Source organism: Plectrocnemia conspersa, unplaced genomic scaffold (genome assembly GCF_051122295.1).
Source record: "Plectrocnemia conspersa isolate PC_06_02 unplaced genomic scaffold, ASM5112229v1 ptg000012l, whole genome shotgun sequence".
In the NCBI taxonomy this organism is placed as follows: Eukaryota; Metazoa; Arthropoda; class Insecta; order Trichoptera; family Polycentropodidae; genus Plectrocnemia; species Plectrocnemia conspersa.
In genome coordinates this window covers 7,407,476-7,432,734 of record NW_028277176.1, presented here as the reverse complement: position 1 = coordinate 7,432,734, position 25,259 = coordinate 7,407,476, and the positions used below count along the sequence as shown (strand labels likewise).

At 32.4% G+C, this 25,259-nt stretch overlaps 2 protein-coding genes across 2 annotated transcripts in view; both read left to right on the top strand.

Annotated features, from left to right (window-relative positions):
• Positions 1-21,985, top strand: part of ko (Stork-head domain-containing protein knockout) — a 160,105-nt gene extending 138,120 nt beyond the window's left edge. The window contains exons 5-10 of the mRNA XM_088200178.1: positions 15,228-15,325; positions 15,395-15,555; positions 15,619-15,824; positions 19,236-19,472; positions 19,551-19,708; positions 19,769-21,985. Of these exons, the coding sequence (XP_088056304.1) occupies positions 15,228-15,325; positions 15,395-15,555; positions 15,619-15,824; positions 19,236-19,472; positions 19,551-19,708; positions 19,769-21,658 (2,750 nt within the window). The 3' untranslated portion in view covers positions 21,659-21,985. The remainder of the gene's footprint in view (positions 1-15,227; positions 15,326-15,394; positions 15,556-15,618; positions 15,825-19,235; positions 19,473-19,550; positions 19,709-19,768) is intronic.
• Positions 21,986-23,845: 1,860 nt separating this feature from the next.
• LOC148228083 (uncharacterized) lies at positions 23,846-25,008 on the top strand. Its single transcript, XM_088199389.1, has 2 exons — positions 23,846-23,980; positions 24,052-25,008. Exons 1-2 carry the CDS (start codon positions 23,960-23,962, stop codon positions 24,748-24,750), a joined length of 720 nt encoding a protein of 239 aa, XP_088055515.1. The 5' UTR covers positions 23,846-23,959; the 3' UTR covers positions 24,751-25,008.
• The last annotated feature ends 251 nt before the right edge of the window (positions 25,009-25,259 follow it).

Sequence of the window (25,259 nt, the reverse complement as noted above, 5' to 3'; positions counted from 1 at the left end):
TTATAAATAAAAAACAGTGGCACGAGTTTAGTGACCTACCCATGGGACAGTGGGCATATCTGGGTTTAACCAATATCAACACAAAATTATTTGAAATAAATCACTAGAGAAGATTGAACTTCTTCGACACAGCGCTTTAATGATGAATACCAGCGTTGACCAATCAGCGACTGTCCTTAAAAGAGAAAGCGAGACAACGAAGTACACGCTACATCGCTTCTCCCTCTCATATATAATACATGTACACGCACACAATAACAAACCGGCATCCTTATCCCGAGCGTACTCTAATCAAATAATATTTTATGTTGAATATATCTATTTCAACAAAATGACTCAAAAATTTAAAAATACCCCTGTTGTCTAATACTATATTTATAGAAACAAATATTCTAATTCCACCCCTATTAATCCAGATTGGTCAATTGGTCGAGAGAGTAGGGACGTTGATCTACTCTTCTTTCCCTAATCTTTTATAAACTGTAATGCTTCTAAATAATTTCACTTTCTTTATAACTAGAAAAAATCGATCGTCTGATCTGGTTCATTCAAACAGTCATATAAACCTCCAAGGGCTCAATCCGATTTTTTAAATGAATAAGAGACTATTACGGTCATAAAACATAGCGCTTTCTATAACATAACATCCATTTATTGCACAAAATGAACAGCCGTAGATTAATTGTTTTAATCTAAAAATACTTTAATAAACTTACTATGTAATTAAAAAATAAGCGCGTGTGCCAAGTCAGATATCGCAAACATTATATCTTGAAAACAAAGTAAAAGCATATGAATCTGCACTTCATTATTAGCTTGTTTTTAAATATTATATGACAATACGACGTTTATGTTATCTCAAACTCTTGTTATCGCTCACCAAATGCGGCGCTTCTTGCGGGGTTCTGTTATACTTTATTACCACACCACTGATTATTAACAGTTATGACATAAAACTTTAAAATATCAGCAACTGTAATATATAAGAAGTATAATTTATGAAAGTAGTATGCTAGGAGAATTATGAATTTCAATGATACGTTAGTCTTAAGAGTTTTTTATGGTTCTCTCAGAATTATATTTTAAAAAGTTACTTGACTGTTGTCAATCTCTGCAAATTCCCAATTTAGAGAACAAAACTTGGCAGTTCAAAAAATTCCAGTTTAAAAGAAGACTTGTGTATTATGTAGCAATAATGTATAAATATTGCACATTAGATTCTATCCAGTTATACTATGTATTTTTGCGGGAAACTTGAAAAAATCTAACTTACAGTCCCTTTAGTACTTTTTGCATCATCAGAAAAAAACCGATATTCACCCGAATACTTTTCTGACCTTTTTCAGTTCGTCTCAAAATCTTGTATAACCTCAGATGACCCTTACTCGGTCGCATTATTATTAAGACCGTTCCGCGGGTCTTTTGATCCGTTCCGAACGGTGAGTCACTTCGTGCCGTCGTGCACTTTACATATAATTGCACGAAAATGTGATTAGAATAACGGACCTCGACCTCACGCGCATTTTCAATGTCGGCTAAGTCGCTAAACACTTTTGGCAGAATAACACAAAAAGACATTGTTGCGGACGCGTGGTCGCCACACGTGTATGCGGTCACCGCCAATTGGCAAACGTGCGATTGTCGTGTGTTTCCTATTAAATTTAATTATAGACTACTGATTAGTTGCAACCGTACTATATATATACTAAATCTACCCATACATTATTCTGTAAAAATAAAAAAAATGTTAAATTACACATATAAATCGCACAATACCAAGTTGTGTCAAATACCTATTCAATATCTAAAAATACTAATCCAATTTTCTTTAAATATACGTGTCAGTAAGAGGTATTTAGACGAGCAACAGTAAAATGAAACTGTGCTAAAAAAAAGAGATAAGCTCGATTGTAATCCGTTAAACAATAGGATTCAGGGTCTTCTCACACGTGTCGGAAAATTTATGATGAATATTTGCACCGCGAAAAAATTCGGTTTGTTCGCCATTGATACTTTCTCACGGACAAATGTACCAACCGGTATTTTTTATTGTTTGTTTTTTAACCTTTTAATTTAATTATGTTCCCGTTTACATCGTTATGTATACGTTAAATTATAACATTAATATTATTTTTTATGAATGACACACATTAATTAAAAATAATCAGGTGCTATCTTATCTATGTTTTTATTGTATATTTTAACTATGAGAATATCTGTAAATAGCTAGTCTTATATTAATTAACTTTAAGGATAAAAATATATTCAATTAAAACAATTTGTATGTCTCTTAATTTTTTAATGATTAATTACAAATCATTACATATTTTTTCTTGCTGTCAAAATATGTAACAACTAATAAAAAAATATTTTTATTATAGTTTCTCGAATGAAAAGTATAAATTTTTAACATAAAAACGCTACTTTTAAGGCTAAAAAAATAAAAAAGCACAATTTAAAAGTGCAATGCAAGCTTTTTTTTAAATAAATAAAATAATATGCACTTTTCTTAAAAAGTGTTTTAAATAATCTTTTATGTAACAATCTTATTTTTATGTAGATTTAAATGTTCTTAATATATCCAAAGTCTGATATTTTTAATTTATCTTTTATTGAAACGTCTGCTTTCGCATTACAATGCCGTTATGTCCTTAAACTTTAATATGAAAGGCTTCAAATGAACTTTTTTAATATCTTATTATTTATTTCTATTGATTTTTTTCCTCTAGAATTTTTTAAAGAATAATTGAACAAGTATTTTGTTTGTATTGACACCGGCAATATCTTTTGTTTATGTACTTTTTGCAAGTGCTCTTAAACTACTTAATGGATGTCAGATTAGCATGTCTTTGAGATACCGATGTCGGAAGACTACTTTATTTATAATAAACCATTATATTTTTGTATAAAAAAAGGATACGCGCGTTTATTTTTAGAATTAAAAAGTTGTTTTACATAAATTATTTTAAATCACAATAGCAATACAATTTGCGTAATAATTATGTATATGTACATACACTTGTCTGATCTCACAGTAATACTGCATATTGTGAGTCTTCAAGTCATATGGAAGATTAAGTTGAACTCTTGCCATTTAGGTGATTGCTCAAACGGTTGCTTTCTCGGGCTTCTAAGAGTAGTATCGGTTGATTCGGCGTAGCTACGCTTGATGCGAGTCTGATGAACTTTTATTTCAAGTCAGAAACGAAGTGGTAAAATAGCAAGTACTGAGTGAAGTTTAAAGGAATTCAGTACGCCGTTTTTTTAATACCTTTATTTCAATAATATAAATAATTTTACAGACATATTAATTATAACATGTCCATTATATAATAATTAATTATAATTATTATATAATGGACATGTTACTGCTTTTTACCCATTTTAATGTTAACAATTAGTATAATAAAAAATAAGAATTTAAGACGAAACGATTGTGGTTATAATTTAAGGACAAAATTAAAAACCTTTTACAATTTAAGTTCAGTACGCTGTGATTCAGCTTATATACCCTTCGAAAATTAGCAGAATCTGTCTCATCAACGATTTTAACGTTAATGAGGACTTTTTAAGAATGAATTTTAATCTTACTGGTATTATAAACGGTTTGAAAGCACATGCAAAAAAACCTGAACATAAGATACAGTCTGTGTCTTTATAAATAATACGTTAATAGCATATCTCCGCCGTCAAATACCTGAATCATTTTTTCAATTATCGTACGTAGTCTAGAAAACTAGATATTTCTTAGACAGTAACAAATATTCTGTTTCCACCCTGAATCATGGCATTATCTAAATCAATTCTCAAATGGGATATTAGTTTAAACACAGCGTACCGAATTACCTTTCTCAATGAATATACTTCAGTCAGAACTTGACACTTTAACTACTTTGCTTACAATTTGCCATAAACGAGAGTTCAGCCGGACTCGTACTAAGTAGAGCTACGCTGAGTATCAAGCAAAACTTTTCATTTCTACGGCAAACCTGACCTAACTAAGTAGGCACCGGATTTATTCAGACTTACTGACAAATACTTATAATTGCACGTGATTTTTAAAGCTTTCTATCCATAAAAATATACAACAATATTATTCTCACGCCTCATAGTCGATTGAGCTGATTTTGAATAGTCTTTTTTTAAGTACGTTCCGTTAACAAGTTGGCATAAATCATCCTCGAAAATAAACACTACAATTTTAGAGCCAAATACTTCAAACTCTTACCCGTGCTAATTGATTACCGTCGCTCGTATATTTTTATATTAATTTTCGATTCCCAGCAGAAGCAAGCCGAAAGGGAAATCTCTAATGACACGAGTCGTTCCGGAAGAATTCGAAATTGTCATCGATTAGCCGAACCGATAATTACCCGGAGAGTTATTGCCGAAAAGATTGACATACCGTGTGTGTATTATGCCAAAGACCTGTCGTCGACTCAGCCACTCGTGAAAGCCATTACAAATAATAGTAATAAAGCATTCGATTTCATTTGCATTTGTACCATGACCATAAATTCACGGTCCCCGAAGGGACAATTTTGAACTCTGTTCGAACACATGCGTATCCAATTAGACGCACCTTTGACACAGAAAAACAACCTTAGCCAAAACTCAGTTTTACGACTCGAAAGTTTAGAAGTAATAATAGCTATTTGCGAGAAAATAATATACAATTATGAAATTAAAATATTAACCCCTATGTTGATTTAGTTGCAAATGTAGTTCGCCTAGCGGCGCCTGTCATAAATTCATCAAAGTATCCATTACAGATTTCTAGTGTAAATTAGACGCAACGGAATCAAGACACACAGTTTTAACCACAATCTCGCACATGTTTCAGTTAATACTATGCTGTATAATAATGGATCATAAATAAAATCATCAGGCACTTTTAAATGCGCCACCCATTGTATTTCATTATATAGACAAACTAGAGTTACAAATGTAATTTGAAAGAGCTTAAAAAGCTTGAGAAGGTGAAGCTCTTTTTAATATTTTTTAATCACGATCTTCATTTAAAGTTCATAAAGAGTATTACATCTTTCCGAGTGTCTTGTCCTGTCATAATAGCGTCCTTAACCTTTTTTAACCCGAAATAATCGTGACGTATCGTGTGATTTGATATTTATCTACATAGTAAAAACGACTCGTTAAATTACAAAATTGACAGTTAATTTCTAGTCCAGATTATATCTTTCGTAACACATCTGCGTATCCAGTTTGCAATTATATTTGTATCCTTCTAATCAGAGCAAAGTGTGCAAGTGTTTCCTGTCTCGCGTCGTTGCAGATATGCAAATCCGAATGCATTGTCTTCCAGTGTGATTCATATTGCACACGCTATGGGAACAGGGTCAAACGTACAACAACAAATCATGTGCTTTATCTATCCAAGATTTTTCCCTCTCTCATTTTCGCCATGGTTTACATATCGTAAAATTGCAATTAGAAAACGTGCACAGCCGCAAGGGGACGGTGAATGAACATCATCGGAAAAAATATATGGCTTTTTAAACGTCGAATTTTTATAATAGACATAATGGATGCGATCATCGGAATGGTGTCATGTCAAAGTTGATGTAAAAACAATAGTGAGATACATAGATTGATGAACTAGATTTAAAGAAAATAGAATATCTTAAATAAAAAATTGATTTATGATTAATGAAACGCTATTATTAACAACTTAGTGAAAATTTATCTAAAACAGATCCATTTGCAATTGATCGTTGATTAAATTTATATTTAAGAAAATATGCAATATAAATCATCCATAAAAAATTACCTTTGTTCTCTACACTCATTTTTTTATTATTATAATACCTCTCAATGTCCTCATCTTTCTTTCAACTTTCAAAACTATTTTAAATTGGCTCTGTATTAATAATCACGCGATATAATGATAATAATTCACCATATTTAGTTAATTTTACCTACTATTGCGTGTTGCTAACCACTTAAGCAACACGTTTGCTTTGTAAAATAAATATTTAACCCATCATATGTGTCCGTGGTAGCTTTTTTAATTAATTAGCTCCAGCCGGCGGCAATGAGATGTTGAAACCACTCTAGAGTTTTATCTTTTAAATTTTGTAACATTGTGTGCAAACAACATATAACAAACATAAATTCTTATAGCGTTTCGTAACATCCCAACAATTAAAAACGTTTTGTCTTTGTGAACTATAGCCGAAACAATACCGTTTCGTTTTCTAAAACGCATTTCGCAACCGATTCTAATCGGTCACAGTGTCTGTTAAATTTGTATAATCTCCTACGAAAATATTAACCAAAATATAATATTTTGATTAATTAATATTATTTTATCATTAAAAATTACATGTAGTCGTTAATTTATTTTTTCATGAATAGAAATGTCGTTAATGGGTGTGTTTGAACAATCGGCTCTGTCTATCAATATTTATTTCGATACTATTTGACCGGAACAAACATATGGTCATGACTCAATGTATTCACAATCGTGTCATGGTTTGGTGAAAGAAAAAAAACACCAAATGAAGGACGTCAGAATAGACAAAATTAATATTAATGCAAGTCATGTATGTGAATGCACACAAAAGTACCTTTGAAAATAACTCGCGTATCGAAATTCTCGCTTTAAATTAAGAGAACGTAAGCGAAATTCAATTCAACAGTTTAATTTCATTTAGATATTATCACTGAACTAGAACTAACTGACACTAATTTATAACCACTATTATGTTTAAAATGTTATTATAATATAAGCTACAATATAATAAAATGAAACTTTAGTGATTATAACTTGAGGCGAAAAACTAAAAAGCCTTGTTTAATTAAAGTGAAAAAATAAAAATAATGGATTCAGTATTCATTTAAGCACATTTAGTTAAAGATCAGAAATCATTGAAATGTGTTATTTAGCTTAAAAAGCAATGTGTGCTTTGGCATTATGTTTTTATATTTAAACTTAAGCTGTTTCTATCGTAGTCTTTGATACATGACATTAGTGGGTTACGCAAATTGTTTTTATAGTATATTCTGGTATGAAAATGCTAATGTTATTATTGCTGTAGGGGAGCGATTTATTTGGCAGCAAAATTAGGTGGCACTCTATAAAGACTGACGTGACGGCGGCGAGGGCAATATTATTTTTTGATGGACCACGACGGGAGCGCGACGGCCGGTGGGACCTCGTGCGCAATAATCTTCTTTGGAATATATAATACATAGTAGAACATTTTATTATGTATTTTAGTATTTATAGTTATAATTATCACATTGGCTGATTTTATAAAGCACAACAAACTGGAAGGTTACAACAATAATATTTGAGCAGTTCATAATATTTCATTTTAGGTGTTATAAAGTCACATTAGCATCTTAATGAACACATAAAAAAATCGACATAAAAAGATTTTAGTGAATCATTAAAGCAAAAGAACAAAATATTAAATTAAAGTTCGTATCAATCACTTTCCCTTGATGTACCGCACATCAAAATACTTCCTGTCTTCTATCTTATTTTAAATGAATACCGAGTAACATCTAACTTGACTTTAATTAATCAATGTGATCAATCCGTGGGAATAAAAAAAAATAGAAAACTCAAGCTGCTACATCTGATCATAATCTACTATAATATAACATTAATATTCTTAATCTAAACTTTCTGCTCTATGTTTTTAAATTTACTTGAATAAATTAAATGTACTATTTTTGTTAAAATAAATTCAATACTTGATATGCTAGAACATACCATGTTATAGTATAATTAATAATGGTGATCTTCTTACGAATCCGATTTTAATCTATTAGTATTTTATGATTCATACAGTTATATCAGCACTTTTTAAAGTTCACTCTCAAAATTCACTCGCGCTGACACATCTAATGAAAGATTCATGAGTCTCCATCGAAAACTCGACAAACTTGATTCGATGGACGTTGCATACAGCAAACTGCCGTTCACCGACGAAATTTATACAAGTTAAAATCCGAACTTGAACCCGCAACCTTCCGTTGTCGAAAAAATCACACACTTAAAAAATCCGCTAAGGTCGACGCCGTTTAACAATGACATAATGCGTTCAATGTTGTTTTTTGCCGTTTATTTTCCAAACAAGAGATTTATATTTGGGTCAGTTTCAAAGAGAGTTCAAAAGCACGCATCTCTTACTGCATAGTTTAGCCTCAATTGCAAAATTGGCAATGATCTGTTTCGCCATGTTGGATAATATCGCAATGGCGGCGTATCGCTAACGATCGAATTACGCCAAATAACGAGGAGAAAATGGCTCTAAGCTACTACTACGTGTATTGTAGAAAAGTATTATATCCACATGTGTCTCGAGAGTTGTGTTTTGTTTGTTTGCATCTGAGAAAAAAAGTAAAGAAGTATCATAAGGAGAAGTAGATCACCTGAATTTGACTGTTGTTAGCACTTCAAATATTATTTTAAACTGTTAAAGTAGCATAATCGATATTGCCCATTTTAAACATAAAGTATAATTATCTATATTTTAATATTATAACAATTTTTCAGTTAATTTAAACGTATTTTATGTACTTCGTGTTGAGTTCTTAGCGTGTAATATACTAATACTTTAATATAGAGATAATATAATTTTTATATATATATATATATATATATATATATATATATATATATATATATATATATATATATATACAGCAATACACTGATAATAAATCATAGCCATAAATCATATCAGATTATTGTCGAGCTTAGTTATAATAGATATACCAAAACACTAATATACAACAAAGATTAATGAACATAATATAAATTTTATTGTCATGTCATCATTGTTGAGTTTGGTAAATACATTTATTTTGATTTTAATCAGAAAGCCCTTGAAATATATTTTTACTAAATCTCATTTTTACTAAATTTAATCAGAAAGCCCTTGAAATATTTTTTTACTAAGTCCCATCTATTTATATTGATTATTTATATAAATATGAAACAGGAGCCACTTAAATATAATTAATATTACTGATGGATCTCCTTTGATTAAATTTTTATAAATATCCCTAATTTTTTAAATATGTATACTGGTTGATTATTTAAATATGATCTATCTGGTGATAAAATACAGGTCTATATTGTGTATACCGAAAATAAGAAAGCATTTGACAAAGCTACACACAAACAGTAACTTCACTGTCGATATGTGAGCTGTGGTACTGATATTTTGCTTGTGATGGAGTGCCGTAGGTATCCAAATTAGACTTACTGCTATTCTTCTTCTGAGAGCCGAGAATAATATATGCTGATGATTGCACAAATGCAGACTCACTGACTTTTCTAAAGGATCTGGAGTCGATGGATAGTTATATTATTCGAATCTTCTAGCCAGGTGGAATTTCTTTATATTATAGTTAGTGCGAAAATCTCCTTTTGTTGCGAGCACGAAGAAACAATTCAATGTATTCTTGCCGTAGCACTTTTAAATTGTATGAGGGGTGGTGTCAACAATCCTTCAGCTCAGTCAAAATGCTGTTTTCGGTGATAGCTTCATAGAGCTAAAAAATTCATGTGGAATGGAGAGCTATTTTATGTATGCGAAACAATTGTTCTAAATAGTAAATTTATAACAAATCGAAAAATACGATTTGAATAATAAATACTAGTTCATACATGCATATTTTAATGTTAACAATAAAAAGTATCAGAAATAATAATTTTAATTTAAAAAAATAGATCAATAAATATAACTTGCTTTGTTAAGATAATAATACCATAATTAAAAACATTAGATTGATTTAAATTTAAATATTATTAATATCGATTTAAAGAGACTACTTGAAAATATGAGTAATTTCTAGAATTTCGGCACTTAGAACGTATTTTTTAGCTTTAACGTAACTTTTAACTTTTATGTCAATAGTTGTTTTCGTATTTATGTAACATAAAGATATTAAGATAAACTTAGCAAAATGTATCCGTTTTTGTTTTGCAGAATGACAATATTTATATATAAATTCTAAATAATATTAAAATATTAAAAAATAATTACAAGTAATAAAATAGATATTCAGTCAAATCATAATGATTAGATTTATAATAAATAAATAAAATTAATACAGCAACTTAAATCAGAAAAATAGCTGCAATATGTCATATTATAATCTCTCTAGAACGCAATTATATAAACAAAAGTAAATCATTTACTAGTTTTAATCAATTAGTATATTGCTATAGACTATTCCATTAATGTTAGCAAGCAAATAATTTAATACCTATTGTTCTGCTATATCACTTTATAACTATTTAACATAAACCTTTTTTATACATTTATTTTAATTTACGAAAACCCTTCTATTATAAATATTCTAAACTTTTTTTGCTAATCCCATGGATTCTTGCGTTTATTTTTGCACCAAAAATTCTTCCACATGTAACATAGACAAAGCGCTTCCATACATATTTTTTTAGGCTATTTATTTTTTTATAAAGCGTTCAACCAGTGATTTATTATTTAAAGGGAGTTTCACTGTAGCAATCTTCTCGAATCAGCGTTCAGAAATAAACCATTTTTGGCATACCGAATTGATGATGCACGCTTTGTGAATAAAATGTTTCATCATAACTAAGAATGGGTGATCTTTTTTTTCCTTGAGGATAATATAGAATGCACTCGATTCGATCTAGCTTTTGATATGTCTTGGAAGCACAATTCGAAACCTGTTTGATCAGAGCCTGCGGCATGTACCAAACTCCTTACCACTTGTCGCCTGCTAAAACCAAGCTAGTCGAAATTGCGCAACAACGACATAACATTCCGTGCTAAAATTATCATATTATAAATTACTGTAAATTCGAATGAAAAAGTGGAACGTGGCTTCTAGCAACCATAAATCATATCAGTTTGCCCTGCTTTATAATAAAATAACACCAGTTATCTTATGTATAAATTGAAGATACTTTTTCGACAACTAGAATGCGATCGCAGTTATAACCCGAGGGGATAGTCTGGTAAACAGAAAGGCAAATAGCGACCCTACAGTTCATCTAACAACCCCCAGCTGGTTCCAACCGCACCCTTGCAATAATGATTGGGGTAAATTTTATTGTTTTTTGCAGTGTGTCGTCAGGTTCTTCCACATAATCTGTCAGTGAAAGGAAATTAAATAATACTATAGAACGTAAAAATTCAAAAACCAAGTATTGAAAATACTTTTGAGGCAATAACTGTAGCTTTTTTATTTTAGATTCATTATTTGAGGTCGGTTTTTACTTTTTTTATAAATATATTCTTGCTCTAATTTTTTTCAGAGTTGGGCCCCTCTCGCCAGGCCTGTTGATATCAATATAATTATATTTAGCACAAATCAGTAATATATCATCGTTAGAAATTAATATCATAAACCTGTGAATCTAGTTTAACGTCTTGACACATAAGTGTGACAGCTCGTAAAACCTTTTTCCTTCAATTTGCCGGAGCTTTCTCGCGAATTTCACGTCGCTTGCAAATTGGCCTTATAGTAACACGTCACTAAAAGTGCAACGTCTCCAATGGGCGAAGATGCTAATTCAAGACCGGCGTTAATCTCTCACAGCAATAAATTCCGAAAGGTATTCGGAGTAACTTGATAAAAGACACACCGAGGAATGTATGAATGCACCCGATCGAGCTTTTCCAGGAACACCTAAAAATAAACGTTAGTCAGGCCTGGCGAGATTCGCATCACGTCTTTTCGCATTCGCCGTGACATGGTAGATTGTGCGGGTGGAAGAAAAAATATATATGGACTCGGGTTCAGGGGTCATGGGGAGAAGGCTGTTTAGATTCAAAGGCGATATGGAACGTCGCATTTTGCACGGTTGCGGTTTTAGCAGTGTCTGAGGTCACATGGGGGGAGACGATAGACTGATAGACTGATTTAAAATTCAGATCACGATGCTGACACTGAAATTTGCAACTTTTGAGAAAGCTAAATTTCTAAATAAAACTATTTATATTCGTCTTATTGTTTACTGTGCAATACATTTGCATTCTTATGCCACATATGTTGCATATATCTGATTTATTCTCTACAAGATCTCAATTATTTTATAAATCATTGCTTAAATTATATATAATATATAATAAGTATAATATTTCTATTAGTACATACGATGAGATAATCTAATAGTATTTTTTGGAACTAAGCCAAATGTTTTTTGAAACTAAGACATTGCGAAACATCACGTATATTGTAGGGTCCAAATTTTTTGCTACTGTAAATTGTATTGCCATTAAAAATAGTACTTATATTGTACTTATATTGTATAAGGCCGTGTAACTGATGCCGGAAGATTGGCAATTATATTGTAATACAATAAAATAAAATAACTATTTTTCTCAAAACAGTGAACACCCCGTGAATAACACTCTGCAACGAATCATGTGGTGTGCACTATTTTGACCAACGCTCGCTCACTCGCACTTAACCTGTCCAAAATACCTTATAATAAATGTATATGCATTCTTAATGATGATGAACATCACTGTAGTTAATGATTGATTTTTTTTTATATAATTAAATGAGTTAGCAAAAATATCAACTTTGCTCAATGCGCGAAATAAGCGAAACAATTCCTGCTCAATTCACCCATTCGGCAGATAATTTGCCTAATTCATGAATAAAGCAACAGGCTTGCATTTTTCATGAATTATGCAATTTTTACCTATTTCACACAATAAGCGATTTCACCGATTCCGTGTAACACAAACATATTTAATATTAGATAAAAAGTTCTAAACACATTATAAGTAATGCATATATAAAAATCTCATGTAATTTAAATCGAAAAGCTAAAAACCATATGTTTTTTTAATTACAATTTTATCAAGCAAATAAAAAAAATACCATTCATAGGTAATGCTACAAAAAATATTTAATTAAAGTTCATCTCAATTATGTAGTAAACTTTTTTTTAAACTATTTTTTTTCTTTTAATACTTAATTAGAAGTGGAAATCATAAAAAATAGTGTTAGTGTTTAATAAAAGAAAATATTTTAAATAGCTGGTATTAATTCTATGTTAACTTTAATACAATTTGAGTTATTTATATCATATACCTATCTACAATTAAATTATTACTCAATTAAAACACCTAGCTTATATTATATTTTCATCCAAAAGATTCATAAGTATAATATTGATAAAAAAAATATTAATAATACCTATTAACTCTAATCTCGAACTTTCAGATTTTATCCTTTACTTTGCAATACTTTTGAGCTTTTTTTATTTGTTATATTCTTAATATTGTTATATAAAAAAATAGATAATAATTTAAAAAAAATATTTAGCTTTTCTACAAACAGTATATAGCTTTATTTTATTAGAATTTGTAGCCTGAAATATCTATATATAACTATAAATAGGCCCTCATAATGACAATACAAAAGTATTTGGTAAGGTTATCATTTCAATAACAATATTTACTTGGCGTACCAAGTGGTTAGATATCATTCCTACTACTATTACTGTCACAGTAATAATAACACGGTTAATATCAAATAGATCGTCACTTCCTTAAACATCCATTATTATATCGTCATTCGAAATTATATGGATAATTTGTAAAAATAAATCAATATATGTATTTATAAATAATTAAAACACAGATTACTAATTGTTAGTAATTGACTAGCTCGAAAAGACTAATATTATTATTTGAGTTGCCGCAAAAAATGTCGATACGCAGATCGTTAGTTGTCAATCGCTCATTTTAAGTGAGAGCGAAATAGCGAGCTCTGCTTGCATCTCGCTCTTTTTTCTAATCGTTTTATTTCATAACAGACACACAATATTAAGTAAAAATTATGCACAATTAGAGCATATGATCCCGTTTCATCCCATATCACAAAAATATAGACACCCTTTGAAGGAAAAAAAAACAGTTCAATAGCAATACTTGACAACGTATCGCGTTTTGCGGTCTTAACACCGAAAGGGGCCGGCCATGTTCCGATGAAAAAATTTACAATAATCTTACACTGAAGATTATTGAGTTATTTGCACAAGTTAAAATCCAATATTACTAAAATGTGTTTACACGAAGGTTTTTTACCATTAATTAATTTAAATTGGTATAATTAGCTCGAACACAAAGCCAATAAATGCATTGAATTTTTTTTTCGACGTACGAGTGCAACGCTTGGAATACACTCGGATGTCGACACATTGTCGAGTTACGAGCACAAAGGGTTAACTATATTTGAAAGACACAGAAAATTACAAATACTTGTTTTGACCTTGTGCGTGGCGGGTAGTGGGGGGCGCGTCAGCGTCGGCGTCGGTGGCGCGTTGGTAATGGACGCCAGCGCCACGCCGTGTAAACACAATTCGTGTGCTTTTTATTTCTCAACGTTCTGATGCACTATTATAAACACTAATCTTAATTATACACTGCTTAATTCTAACACATACACTAAATTACACTGGTAATTAAAATTAATTGAAATCACTTTATAATGCACTGCTAATTAAAAACATCGAAAGGGATATTATTATAAAAAACATGAACGAAAACACTTATTCGAGAAAAATGTAACGAAGCACAGTGTACACGACGCCCGTTTACGACTACTATCGACAAACTACTGGTGTTTTTTAAATATTTCAAAATGCATCCAGACAGGTCGAAGGTCATGCTTGGTGGATTAAAAACACAAAATGTCGTGCATCTCCGATTACAAAAAAAAATATTTTTTATCAAAGGTTGACAATTTGTCTATTTTTAAAATATCTATCTCTTATTACAATTATTTTAATGCAAGTGTGTTTGTTTATTTTTAGAATATCCATCTCTCGTTCGATTTATTTTAATGACACAGAGTGACACGAAGGTCATGGTCATTTGTTGTTGTTGTTGTTGTTGACCTTCTAAAAGTATAATGTCGATGATTTCAAGTTTATTTATATGAAAAATATTATTTAAATCTAATTTATATGTGCTAAATTTACGACATTTCAAATGACGTTCTTTTGTCGAAAATAGTGAAAAAAATATATTTTTATCACATATCGATAATATGTGAATGTATTTATATTGCCATATCTTGAAGAAACTTGAAAAAAATATAGCCTAATACATATTTTTGATAATGAAATCCCATACGTCAGAGGACGCCACCGTGGGTGGCGTTAGCAGTTGGTAACGTGTTAATAACACCAAGTGTTATTATTAAATTTTTAATTATTAATTATTATCCTTTTTTTTCAGGTGACATCGACGATTGCATAGTAACGCCCGCATTTCAAGGCCAGTTCACACCCCTTCCTGAAGCACTCTGTGACGTCATAATGGATTTAACATCACAGGTAAATAGCACTTCAAACGCAGCCTCTCAATACCGACAAACTCACTTAATAATCTATACACAATCTCAGGGACAATCCGCCACAATGGAAAACATCAAGCACAACCTGCTGTCCAAGTTTCCATCAATGCAGAGTCCTTCGTCGGAAGTGGTCTACGATACTCTAGCCCAGCTTATGCAAGAGAGGAAGATATACCAGACGGCTCGGGGCTATTTCATAGTCACACCAGAGTAAATATTTACTTAAAACGTTTGGCATAGTGGCGTTCGTTACACTGATTGGTACTTTCTTAGACGCCGGCGCTCCAGATCGCATTCTCGTTCTTCGTCTCGTCATCGCGGCGCTTCCGAGCAAGATAACGAGACTGGATCGACAAGGGGACTGCTCTTATCCAACCAGGAAGCTCTGCACAATCTCTATGGCGAGATATCCACAATCAGAGACGGTGACATCACCCACCAATGCATACAGACAAACCTCGCTGACGTCATTTGCGGCGGTGAGTCCTATCTTTAATATACATCGAAAGAAAGCTTTTGAAAAATATTTTGCACCGTTAAACCGTAAATAAACATATTCGCGGATATGATCTCCCCGACCGCATCAATAATTCGAACTATCTCTGCGTTTCCTGGATGCTGTATGGCTCCGAGCGACCGAGGTGGTTTTAGCTGCTAGACAAACGACGATAACCATCTCTACAGCCAAGGTCTTATCGTTCCAACAAAGAGATGCCATTAAATTTAAATCCACTCAAACGGCACCCAGGAATCTAGGCAAAGGTTCCGTTTGGCTTTTGCGAACCGGGAATGGAAAGTGCCCGTGCACAATACCTATGTCTAGTGCATTTTATACATCGCAAGTAGTTGCGGTCGCGACATCTTTCAGAAAGAAAGCTGATGCTTCATTGAATCAAGAGCAGTATTTATTACCTGATATCGTCTCTGAGGATTGCAATCTCGAGAAAAGTAAATAAAATAAGTACAAAAAGAAAAGACAGATATTATCGCAAGAATAATTTTTAGCCAAATATTACACCAATTTAAACTTTTAACAATCTGCTATTATCAAATGATTTCATTATCATATAATACATTTTAAGATATGGAAAGTATTATTAATAGACAGAATATTTATTTTTGGTATTATAATTTTGATAATAAATGTTGCCAATAGACAATATTCTATAGCCTCGTTAACTAAAGCGATACTACCATTTACCCTCTCGTGAAAGATTTCTAAAAACTGATAGCACAAGTTTACGCGTTGCTGTTTTCGCGCTACTCTTATAATAAATGAATTAGTCGCTTGGTACATAGTTTGCTACAATATTCTAGATCTCTCATCTAATGCTTTAATCACCCTCCCATAAATATTTTATGATATCTCAAAGTACTTACTTCTTCAGACTAAATAAATAAAGAGTATGATAATATGTTGGTAATACTTGATTAGGATATGCAAAGTCTATAAATAATCACAGACAGAAAATAATTACACATTATTAGTGATTAAATATATTTTTCTATAATAATCAATTTAATATTTAAATATGTTTTCATGTATGTCTGATAATACAATTAACTTTACTAGACTCATTTTGGTCATCTAAAACAAAATCATTGAGATAACAACCGGTGGTGTCATACAAAAATCAAAACTATATAAAGGTATATCATATAGTTTTTTATTACTTGTTTGAACTATTTTTTGGGCCATTCTTACAAACGTATTGTACATATATTACGACTTTCAAAAATTAGAAAAATAATAAATTTATGTACTACTAAGATAAACTCATGAATAAATTTATATATAATAGGAAATTAAAATAAATTAATAAAATATCTACTTTTAACTTCAGACGTCACATAAAATAATTTCAATAACAGTTACCGTTTCTAATAATTATTTATTTATTTATTGTTGCAACAAGATAGGCGTTAGTTTAATGCGTTACAACGGGTAGACTAGTCTGTAAATCAGTCAAATCCATATTATTGTCTATCTAGTTCAATTTTATTTTAATTAATAATCACGATGCATATCCATGAGATTAGAAAAATCAGGAAAAACCTAATTTATGATTATTGATTGGAATTATAATTATATAATAATCATTAATTTCGATCTTCTAAGCCCGATAGAAAATCAAAAACAATAGGTTTCATCTAAGATTTGAAAACATGTCTTTTAGGTATTACACACTAATATATTATACAACTGATCAATCGTTCTGGTTAATGCATTCATTCATACATAAGATTTAAATCATTATCTATATATTAACTCTTTATACAATCCTACGCATTTTTGTATAGTTACACTTTAGGACCCTGCACAAAATATTCCTAAGCCGCTAATCAAAAAAAATCAATACCGGGAATCGAAATTTTTGCTTGTTAAGCGATAAAATCGTAGCGAAAACATATTTTTAAATAATATTTATATGTATATAAATGTGTAAAATAACATACATATTAAATTATTAAAAAAAATTAAAAAGCGTATTTTTGTGTTATATTTATTTATTTTTTATAACAACTACAAAAGACGCAATTTTATTTATATATATTTATATGTATATACATAACAGCAATTGTAAAATTATGTTATAAAAATATTAATATATATTTATTTTATTTAAGAAAAAAAGTTTTTAGAAAGACAAAGGCATTTAAGAAACGTGTCAGATATATTTATAATTTCTATAGTGAATACTCCTACCGTTGAGAATCTTCACTCGCTTTCTGTTGATGTTGGCTTAATTACGAGCAAAGATTTATAAAGGCAATTAAACTAAATTCAGTTGCACTCTATGAACCTGAAAGAAATATCTCACTATACAATATTTGCGTTAACACAGTCAGTTCGAGAGCTATCCATTTCATTATTATTCATAATTTAGAAAGATATGGCAAGTTTGGGTTTGCGTCCCTACTGTTAGCTCTAAAGCACACGATACTGATATGCGTTTAATATACTTATCATTAGTACATTATTTTTTAACCATATTTCTATTATACTTTATTCATTATTTAAGTGATCTTCAACTTCTTTAACATTATCACCTATGCATTTAAATTTTACATTTTTTTATATTATTAATTATATAATTAACATATATTATAAACAAAATTGGTACTAATTTGGACCCCTGTGGTACACCGTGAGATATTATTTTATCTTTATCTTAAATACCTCATATATGTTCCAGATTATTTTTTTGATGATTCTGTAGAGAAATTTTAATTTATTAGAAGATCTTCCTAATGCTAATGTTTTAATACAATTTTTTTATTGTTTTACGCATAAAAAATCTCAAAGCATCAATTTATTATTTAAATAACAATACTATAAATAATTCATTCGTTATTCTTTGACGCCTTTATGCTAAGAAATACATAATTTGAAACGCTCATGCCTTAAATATTTATATTTTTACATTGTAATGAATACCGTAAAACTGTCGTGACGCAGAACAACCCAGAAATAAATATCAAATACCTAAACGTAAAATTGATTCTGCGACGATAACAAATCAAAAGACAATGACGGTATTCGTGAGCGCAAACTTTCCAACTAATAAATTTATACGAGTACCTTGCAACTCTGTCGTTTTGAAAACTTCTCAATTTTTCAACTCAATAACTTCGAAAATAATATCACAGAGCGCCATGAACGTTCTCCTTTTGTCACGCACAATATCTTTGCAACTTCAGCGTAAGAGCTGAATTCTTCACGGCGATTCCTTTTCGCAAAAACGCATTTGCTTCGCGCCGTTTCTGTCATTACAACGTCATTGTTTCTACTGGAATTTTAATGGTGTCAGGCGGCCAGTGACGGCCGTTTAATTAGCTCTAAATTTTAAAACCCTTGTTTGACATAATATTCAATTTAAACCTTGCAGGAAACCCCAACGATAAAATCTTATATGGAAGAACGGGCAAAAGGCGGAGTGCTTCGTTCCCAGCCGCCAGAAGTTTGGAAAGGAGAGGCAGCGGTCGCTTGTGGGGCAGCAGCATCGGAAGCAACAGTTCTAGGCCGCAGAGAGCAGCCTCCGTCAGACATCTACCGCCGCCTTCTTCCAGGGCTGACAGCTCTAGTTCAACAGACTATCCTCCAAGCACAGATTCGACCTCGCCTAGTAAGTCTTCCGCATGTCCTTATAAGCATTTGGGTGTACTACCAATGTCTTGACTATATGGTTTTATGTCGCTTACAGAAAAGGTATCTCTGCTGTCCCGCCTCTTCAGACGAAGCGGTCGCAGCAAACAAGGTCGTGGAAGCATCAAGACATTCTCTGCACAATTCCCTCCATCTGAGTGGTTCAATTCTAAAGCTGTTCATCTGCACTGTGTTGCCACTCAGACTAATTCGAAGGTATGTCTCACTTAATCATATTTTAAAATAACTCATATTAAAGCACGTTTTTATTTTCAGGAATCCTTACAGAGTCATCCGTCTTGTTTGTCGACATTTTACGACGATTCTATAATATCGCAAAGATCGCTGACGCTGCCGCGTCATCGACGCCATCTATCGACAGAATCCGGTCTATTGCCACCATCGCCATCGCAATGCTCAGCGAGCTTACAGCGCTCTAATATTTTAGTATCTAACAGCAAAAACACATTGGACAGCTTCTCTCCTCTAAGGAACGGCGATCAGTTGAGGCAAAGTCCTGGCGGTAGCTTGCGTAAAAGAGATTTTTCAAATTCTGGTCAACTAATGTCCACTAGCGGACCCTCTAGCTTAGAAAGCACGAACAGAGAGTCTCTCAGGACGTTAAGGAAGGATTCAAAAAGTGGACCGTCTTCATTAGAGAGTCAAACGTCTCCGGCGAAACGTTACCCAAGTAGTCAAACAAACAGCAGCGGTCACTCCAGTCTGGAATCGCACTATTCGGACCGAACCCTGAAGCCCTCGCCTAGTCATTGTAATAGCCAGACGGGTACAACTCTAAGTCGCGCACAATCTTTAGTAAAAGTACAAAGCTTACAAAGCTCGCCGAAGAGCTTACACAAAAATCGTTTCAGACAACCGCCTTCCGGAAGCGAAGCGGGGCGCGACAGCAGAAGTTCGTCTCCCCATTCCTCCCCAAAAACTTGCTCGACTCCAAAAAAGTCACTGACGTCTAGCTGCTCCCCCGCAAAGATGAAAAACGACACGTTAAAACGCGATATTCCAACGACGACATTACTAACAAATTCCAACTCGAACAATTCGATCACGCTAAAGGTTACCACGAATACGACTACTCAAAACGGAACGGGTACCAACACAAAAGTCTATGTACAAAATTCACCGGCAAGATCGGTGATAACGTTCGAAAATGGCAAAATTACCGAATCCACTAAAGGGAATAACATATTCATCATCAACGATGAGAGAAGCAGTAATGCTGTGTCTGCGGAGGCCGACGAGAAGATTGCGATAAATCCAACGAATGGTGCGATCGAGACCGCGATAGACAGCGCTCAGCCGCAAAAACCTGAGAACATATCGCAAGAACAATACCTTCCGAACAACGAACCTCTCAAAGTTCAAGAGAATAAATTCAACAAAAACGTCATAAACGACGTCTCCATGAATAACAACAGAAAGTTGTCGCTTCAAATAGGCAACAACACTCCGTCCAACAATGGGTTCGTATATAAAAATCAACTCAAGAACCCCGTGGAAACTTTGTCCAATCCTAGCACTCCGGCCATTCACAATAATATATTAGCGTTCGACTCCATGGGAAATAGCAACCCAGCCACTCCCACCAAGAGCTTCGACAATTTGATGGGATCGATCGACAATTTGAGATATTACGAAAAGAACACTCTGGGCTCTCAGAATAAATTAAACTCCAACAGCGATCTAAAAAGTGTCGATCTTTTGAAGAAAGCTTCCATCAACGGGAAAGCGTTTTGCCAGAACGAGTTCAGCTCGGAATGCTTAGCTAAGATGCTCGGCATAGAGCCAGAGAGCAAAGGTGCCATTATAATCGGCTCAGAGCCAAACCTAACTTTAAAATACCAAGATCAAAGCCCCATGGTCAAAGAGATCAACTCGCCGATGGATAAGATCAACGGCTTAGAGGGCGGCAAGCAGAAAAGATATAGTTTAAGCAACGAAAACAAAAACGACAATCCCGACCTGTACAATTTCCCCAGTCTTAGCGATTTAAGTTTCAACTTCACCAGCCTAGCGGCCCAGAAGATCTTGAAGGGCGTCAGCATCAACAGCGTGGACACCCTCGTCGAGCTGAACATGGCCGCCAACGGCGCAGAAAAGCAAAACAACTGTGACGTCACAGTTTGCACAGATTTTGGCCTTGTGTAATCTTAAAGCGAATATAATAATAATAATATATTAGTTAACTATACATGAATATTTTGTTAATAGTTTTTAGCATTAACTTATGGCATTTTTTGTAACTCGTTTTTAATCTATTTTATGTAGAAAATGACAAGCATATATTCTATGTATCTAGTACAAGTGTTTTACGTTATATTATATTATTATATTATAAATTTATTAAATACAAATACGTACTAACAAAATTCTCACTAAACTGTCTACTTATAAATGTATGTTTAATTGACAAAAATAACAATTCATCCGCGGAATGTATACAAATTAACAGTATAAATATATGCTTTGAAAGTATCATATATTGATTTATTTATTATTAATTTTTAAACACGATTTAATATAACTGAAACGTACAATATACCAGTAAAATAAGAAAAATATAAAAAACATTTAAAATAAAGATAACTATACTTTTAATTAAACATAGCCATGGCTCATCGCAAGTGCATATTTGACATATTTTGACTACAGTGTAAAATATGTTGTATCTATCTATTATAACATTGGTACACCATCATGATAAACCAGACAATAGTGCGATCACACAAAGGCTCTCATTACGACTAGAACTAAAGGGTTACCCCATAAATAACACGCAAGGATTCTCCTGTGCATTGAATGAATATTTGTTATGAAACGGTCACGAGAAACAATATATCACCGGAAGACAAATAGCACCATAAGGCCACAACATTCCTGTTGCGCAAGTTAACATTAAAAGAATTATTGATCCTATGATTAGATGAAATGCCGTCCCTGATTCTAAACCAGAAATTCAAGGGTTATTCCTCAAATAAAGTCTAAAAAGTCTCGAATCTATCCCAAAAATATTTTTAAAAATAAGTCATTTCAGTGAAATCGTATCGAAATTCATTTTCCCTGGTAGATATATATTTTTACCAGTGAAAATATAATTGATTTGGCATGTTCTATTAAAATTAAACGATTGCAACTTTTCCATACATTTTCATACTTTATTTACATGCGCTATATAAATGTTACAGTGAATATGTATTTTTCGGTAAAGTTACATTTTTACTAGTGAAATCAAAAATACATTTTCATCAGTAGATTTATATTTCTACTAGCGAAAATATAATTTAATTGATAGGCATCAGTGAAAATATATACTGCTCTAAAGTGTCCATTAAACTCAATTTGACAGTTTTGAAGAGTACATTTGAAGTTCAAACCTAAACCTAACCTACACGAATTAACCAAACTCAAATTGACCTAATGAAGGTTCTAAAACTAATTATAGTTTTATAACCTTATAAGCGGAAGAAGAAGCACAGACAGGCGTCACATATTGCATATTGCTTTATGTTTTTGTCTGCACTTCGATATTTCATTATGTTTAAAATATGATAGCTATTTTAACTGATATTATTACGGACTTCTGATATGAGAGTATTAGTCAAATTGTAATCAAATCGAATTTTGATCAATAGAAGGGCGCAAAAACAATTATCACTTCTCAGAAATAAAAAATCCACGTCACAAGCAATAAAATTGTGACGGCGATGGCACAAGTATGTATATAAATAAACAAAATAAGTAATAAAGTAATATTTTACGTTTTCCTCAACAAATTAAATTAAAAAAGGAAAAATTAAATGAACGTATCACGTGGTCACACTATTATATTTGTCATCAATACTGTGTCGATGAGCGTCCATATCTTGGATCGAGGGTACTTAGATGTTATTAAAATCAAAAAATGTCACCTGTATATTTTTAGCGTAAAGGTAAAAGTTAGTGTTTTTCAACGCATGATTTTTTCAAACTTTTTACGTTTATGCAAATACGCAACTTTGGAGCCTATTAATGAAAATGACATTTTTACATATAAAAATAAATAATACGTATATTTATTAATTAACTCAAAAATTTGTATGCGGTAATAAAAATGTGGATTTTTTTATTTAATAGGGGAAGAAATAAAATTTATCAAAATATAAAATGAAATATTTTTTTTGCAGCTTCCTTAATTTTAATTTTAATTGAAGCACCGCTATTTTAAGTATAATACGATAATATTGTGAAATTAAAATATTAAAATTTGGTCGCCTTTTAATAAACCAGTGTAAATTTACTTAAAATTAATAGGGAATTCAATTATTAATATTTTAAATTTATTTTTTCGTTATTTAATTGAGTATATTTGAATAAAAATAAAAGATAATAATTGTAAATTATAATGTAAATGCTTAAAATGAGCGTCCGTAAATCTCACTTAGGCGGCGTTCGCGAGCACTCCAGCCGGAGATGGAGGCCGACGTACAGGAGGTATGACAACTGTCACTTGCGCAAGTTTTGAATTACAATTTCTCACGAACGTCGAATAAACTGTGTTTCAGTTGAAGTTGGAAGTGCGAAAATCTTTCGCCCGCATCTATGCCGCGCTGAAAGCACGAGAATTGCAAACTCTGAGGCAGATAGAGGCCGTCGGCAGGAGACTCGCCCCCAGACACACCCACTTGCCCCCGATAGACATCTCCTTCGTGAACGAGAACGCGATATTTGATGAGATCCGCAAGTTCGGCGCCGTCGACTTCCAAAAGCTCAGTCTCGACGGCGACGCTTTCGTCATGGAGGACTACATCAGCCCCGACGACGACCACATGTACTCTTACAAATGCCTGAACGACAGTAAAGATTCGGATTCCTCCTTCGAAGCGGCAATAGAGGAAGACGCGATCAAGCAGATAACCAACGTAGACCACTGCGTGTGCTATGTCAAAGTGTCCCCGGAGGAGATTCCCAAGAAGTTCAGAGAGCACAAACAGACGACCAAGCAAGCGAGCACCTCGTCTGATTCGATCAGCTCCCCCGATATATCCAAAGGAAAATGCTCCGACGAAGACTCCGGCTCGTTCACCATCGTCAACAACGACGACGACGTATTGTCAGCTTCGGATGACAACGACAAGTCCAAGACCGACGCCGAAAAACTAAATCCTACCCAAGACTGGTTAAACAAAATCATCAACGAAACCGAAACGGAGCCGTCGCAAATTATAGATTTAATGGAACACAGCGCCATCGAATGTTCCTGATTGAGGATCAACACGAGTAAGAAATACCGCAATCTCAAGTGCTTATATCTCTTTTTATTAATATTAATTTTGTACGGTATTTATTATAAGTGAGAAGGATACGTTACAAAGTGCTTTTTAAAACGATCTAACGTGTGACTGTTGATATTGTTTTTGTGATTATCGTGTTGTATTATATACTAACGAACTGAAGTGATGCATTTATTGTATTATATACATATTATATATTGTAATTAAAAAATTTCGTTATGAAACAAATCTAGTTTTACAAATATAATAATACATCAAGTCCAAAAGATAGTTAACCGCCCTATGAGCTTCGGCATAGACTGAATTATCCAGGCCATTTTGACCAGCGGCAGACAAAGTACGTCTTGGGTAGTTTTATGATCGCTTTTGTTTGCCGCCAGTAGACACGCATATTGTATTCGCCTATAAACATAGGGCAGTTAAAAGTAATTGTGCAAAATATGTTTTAAAAAAATTGCTTTTGTAAAAGAAATATCAAA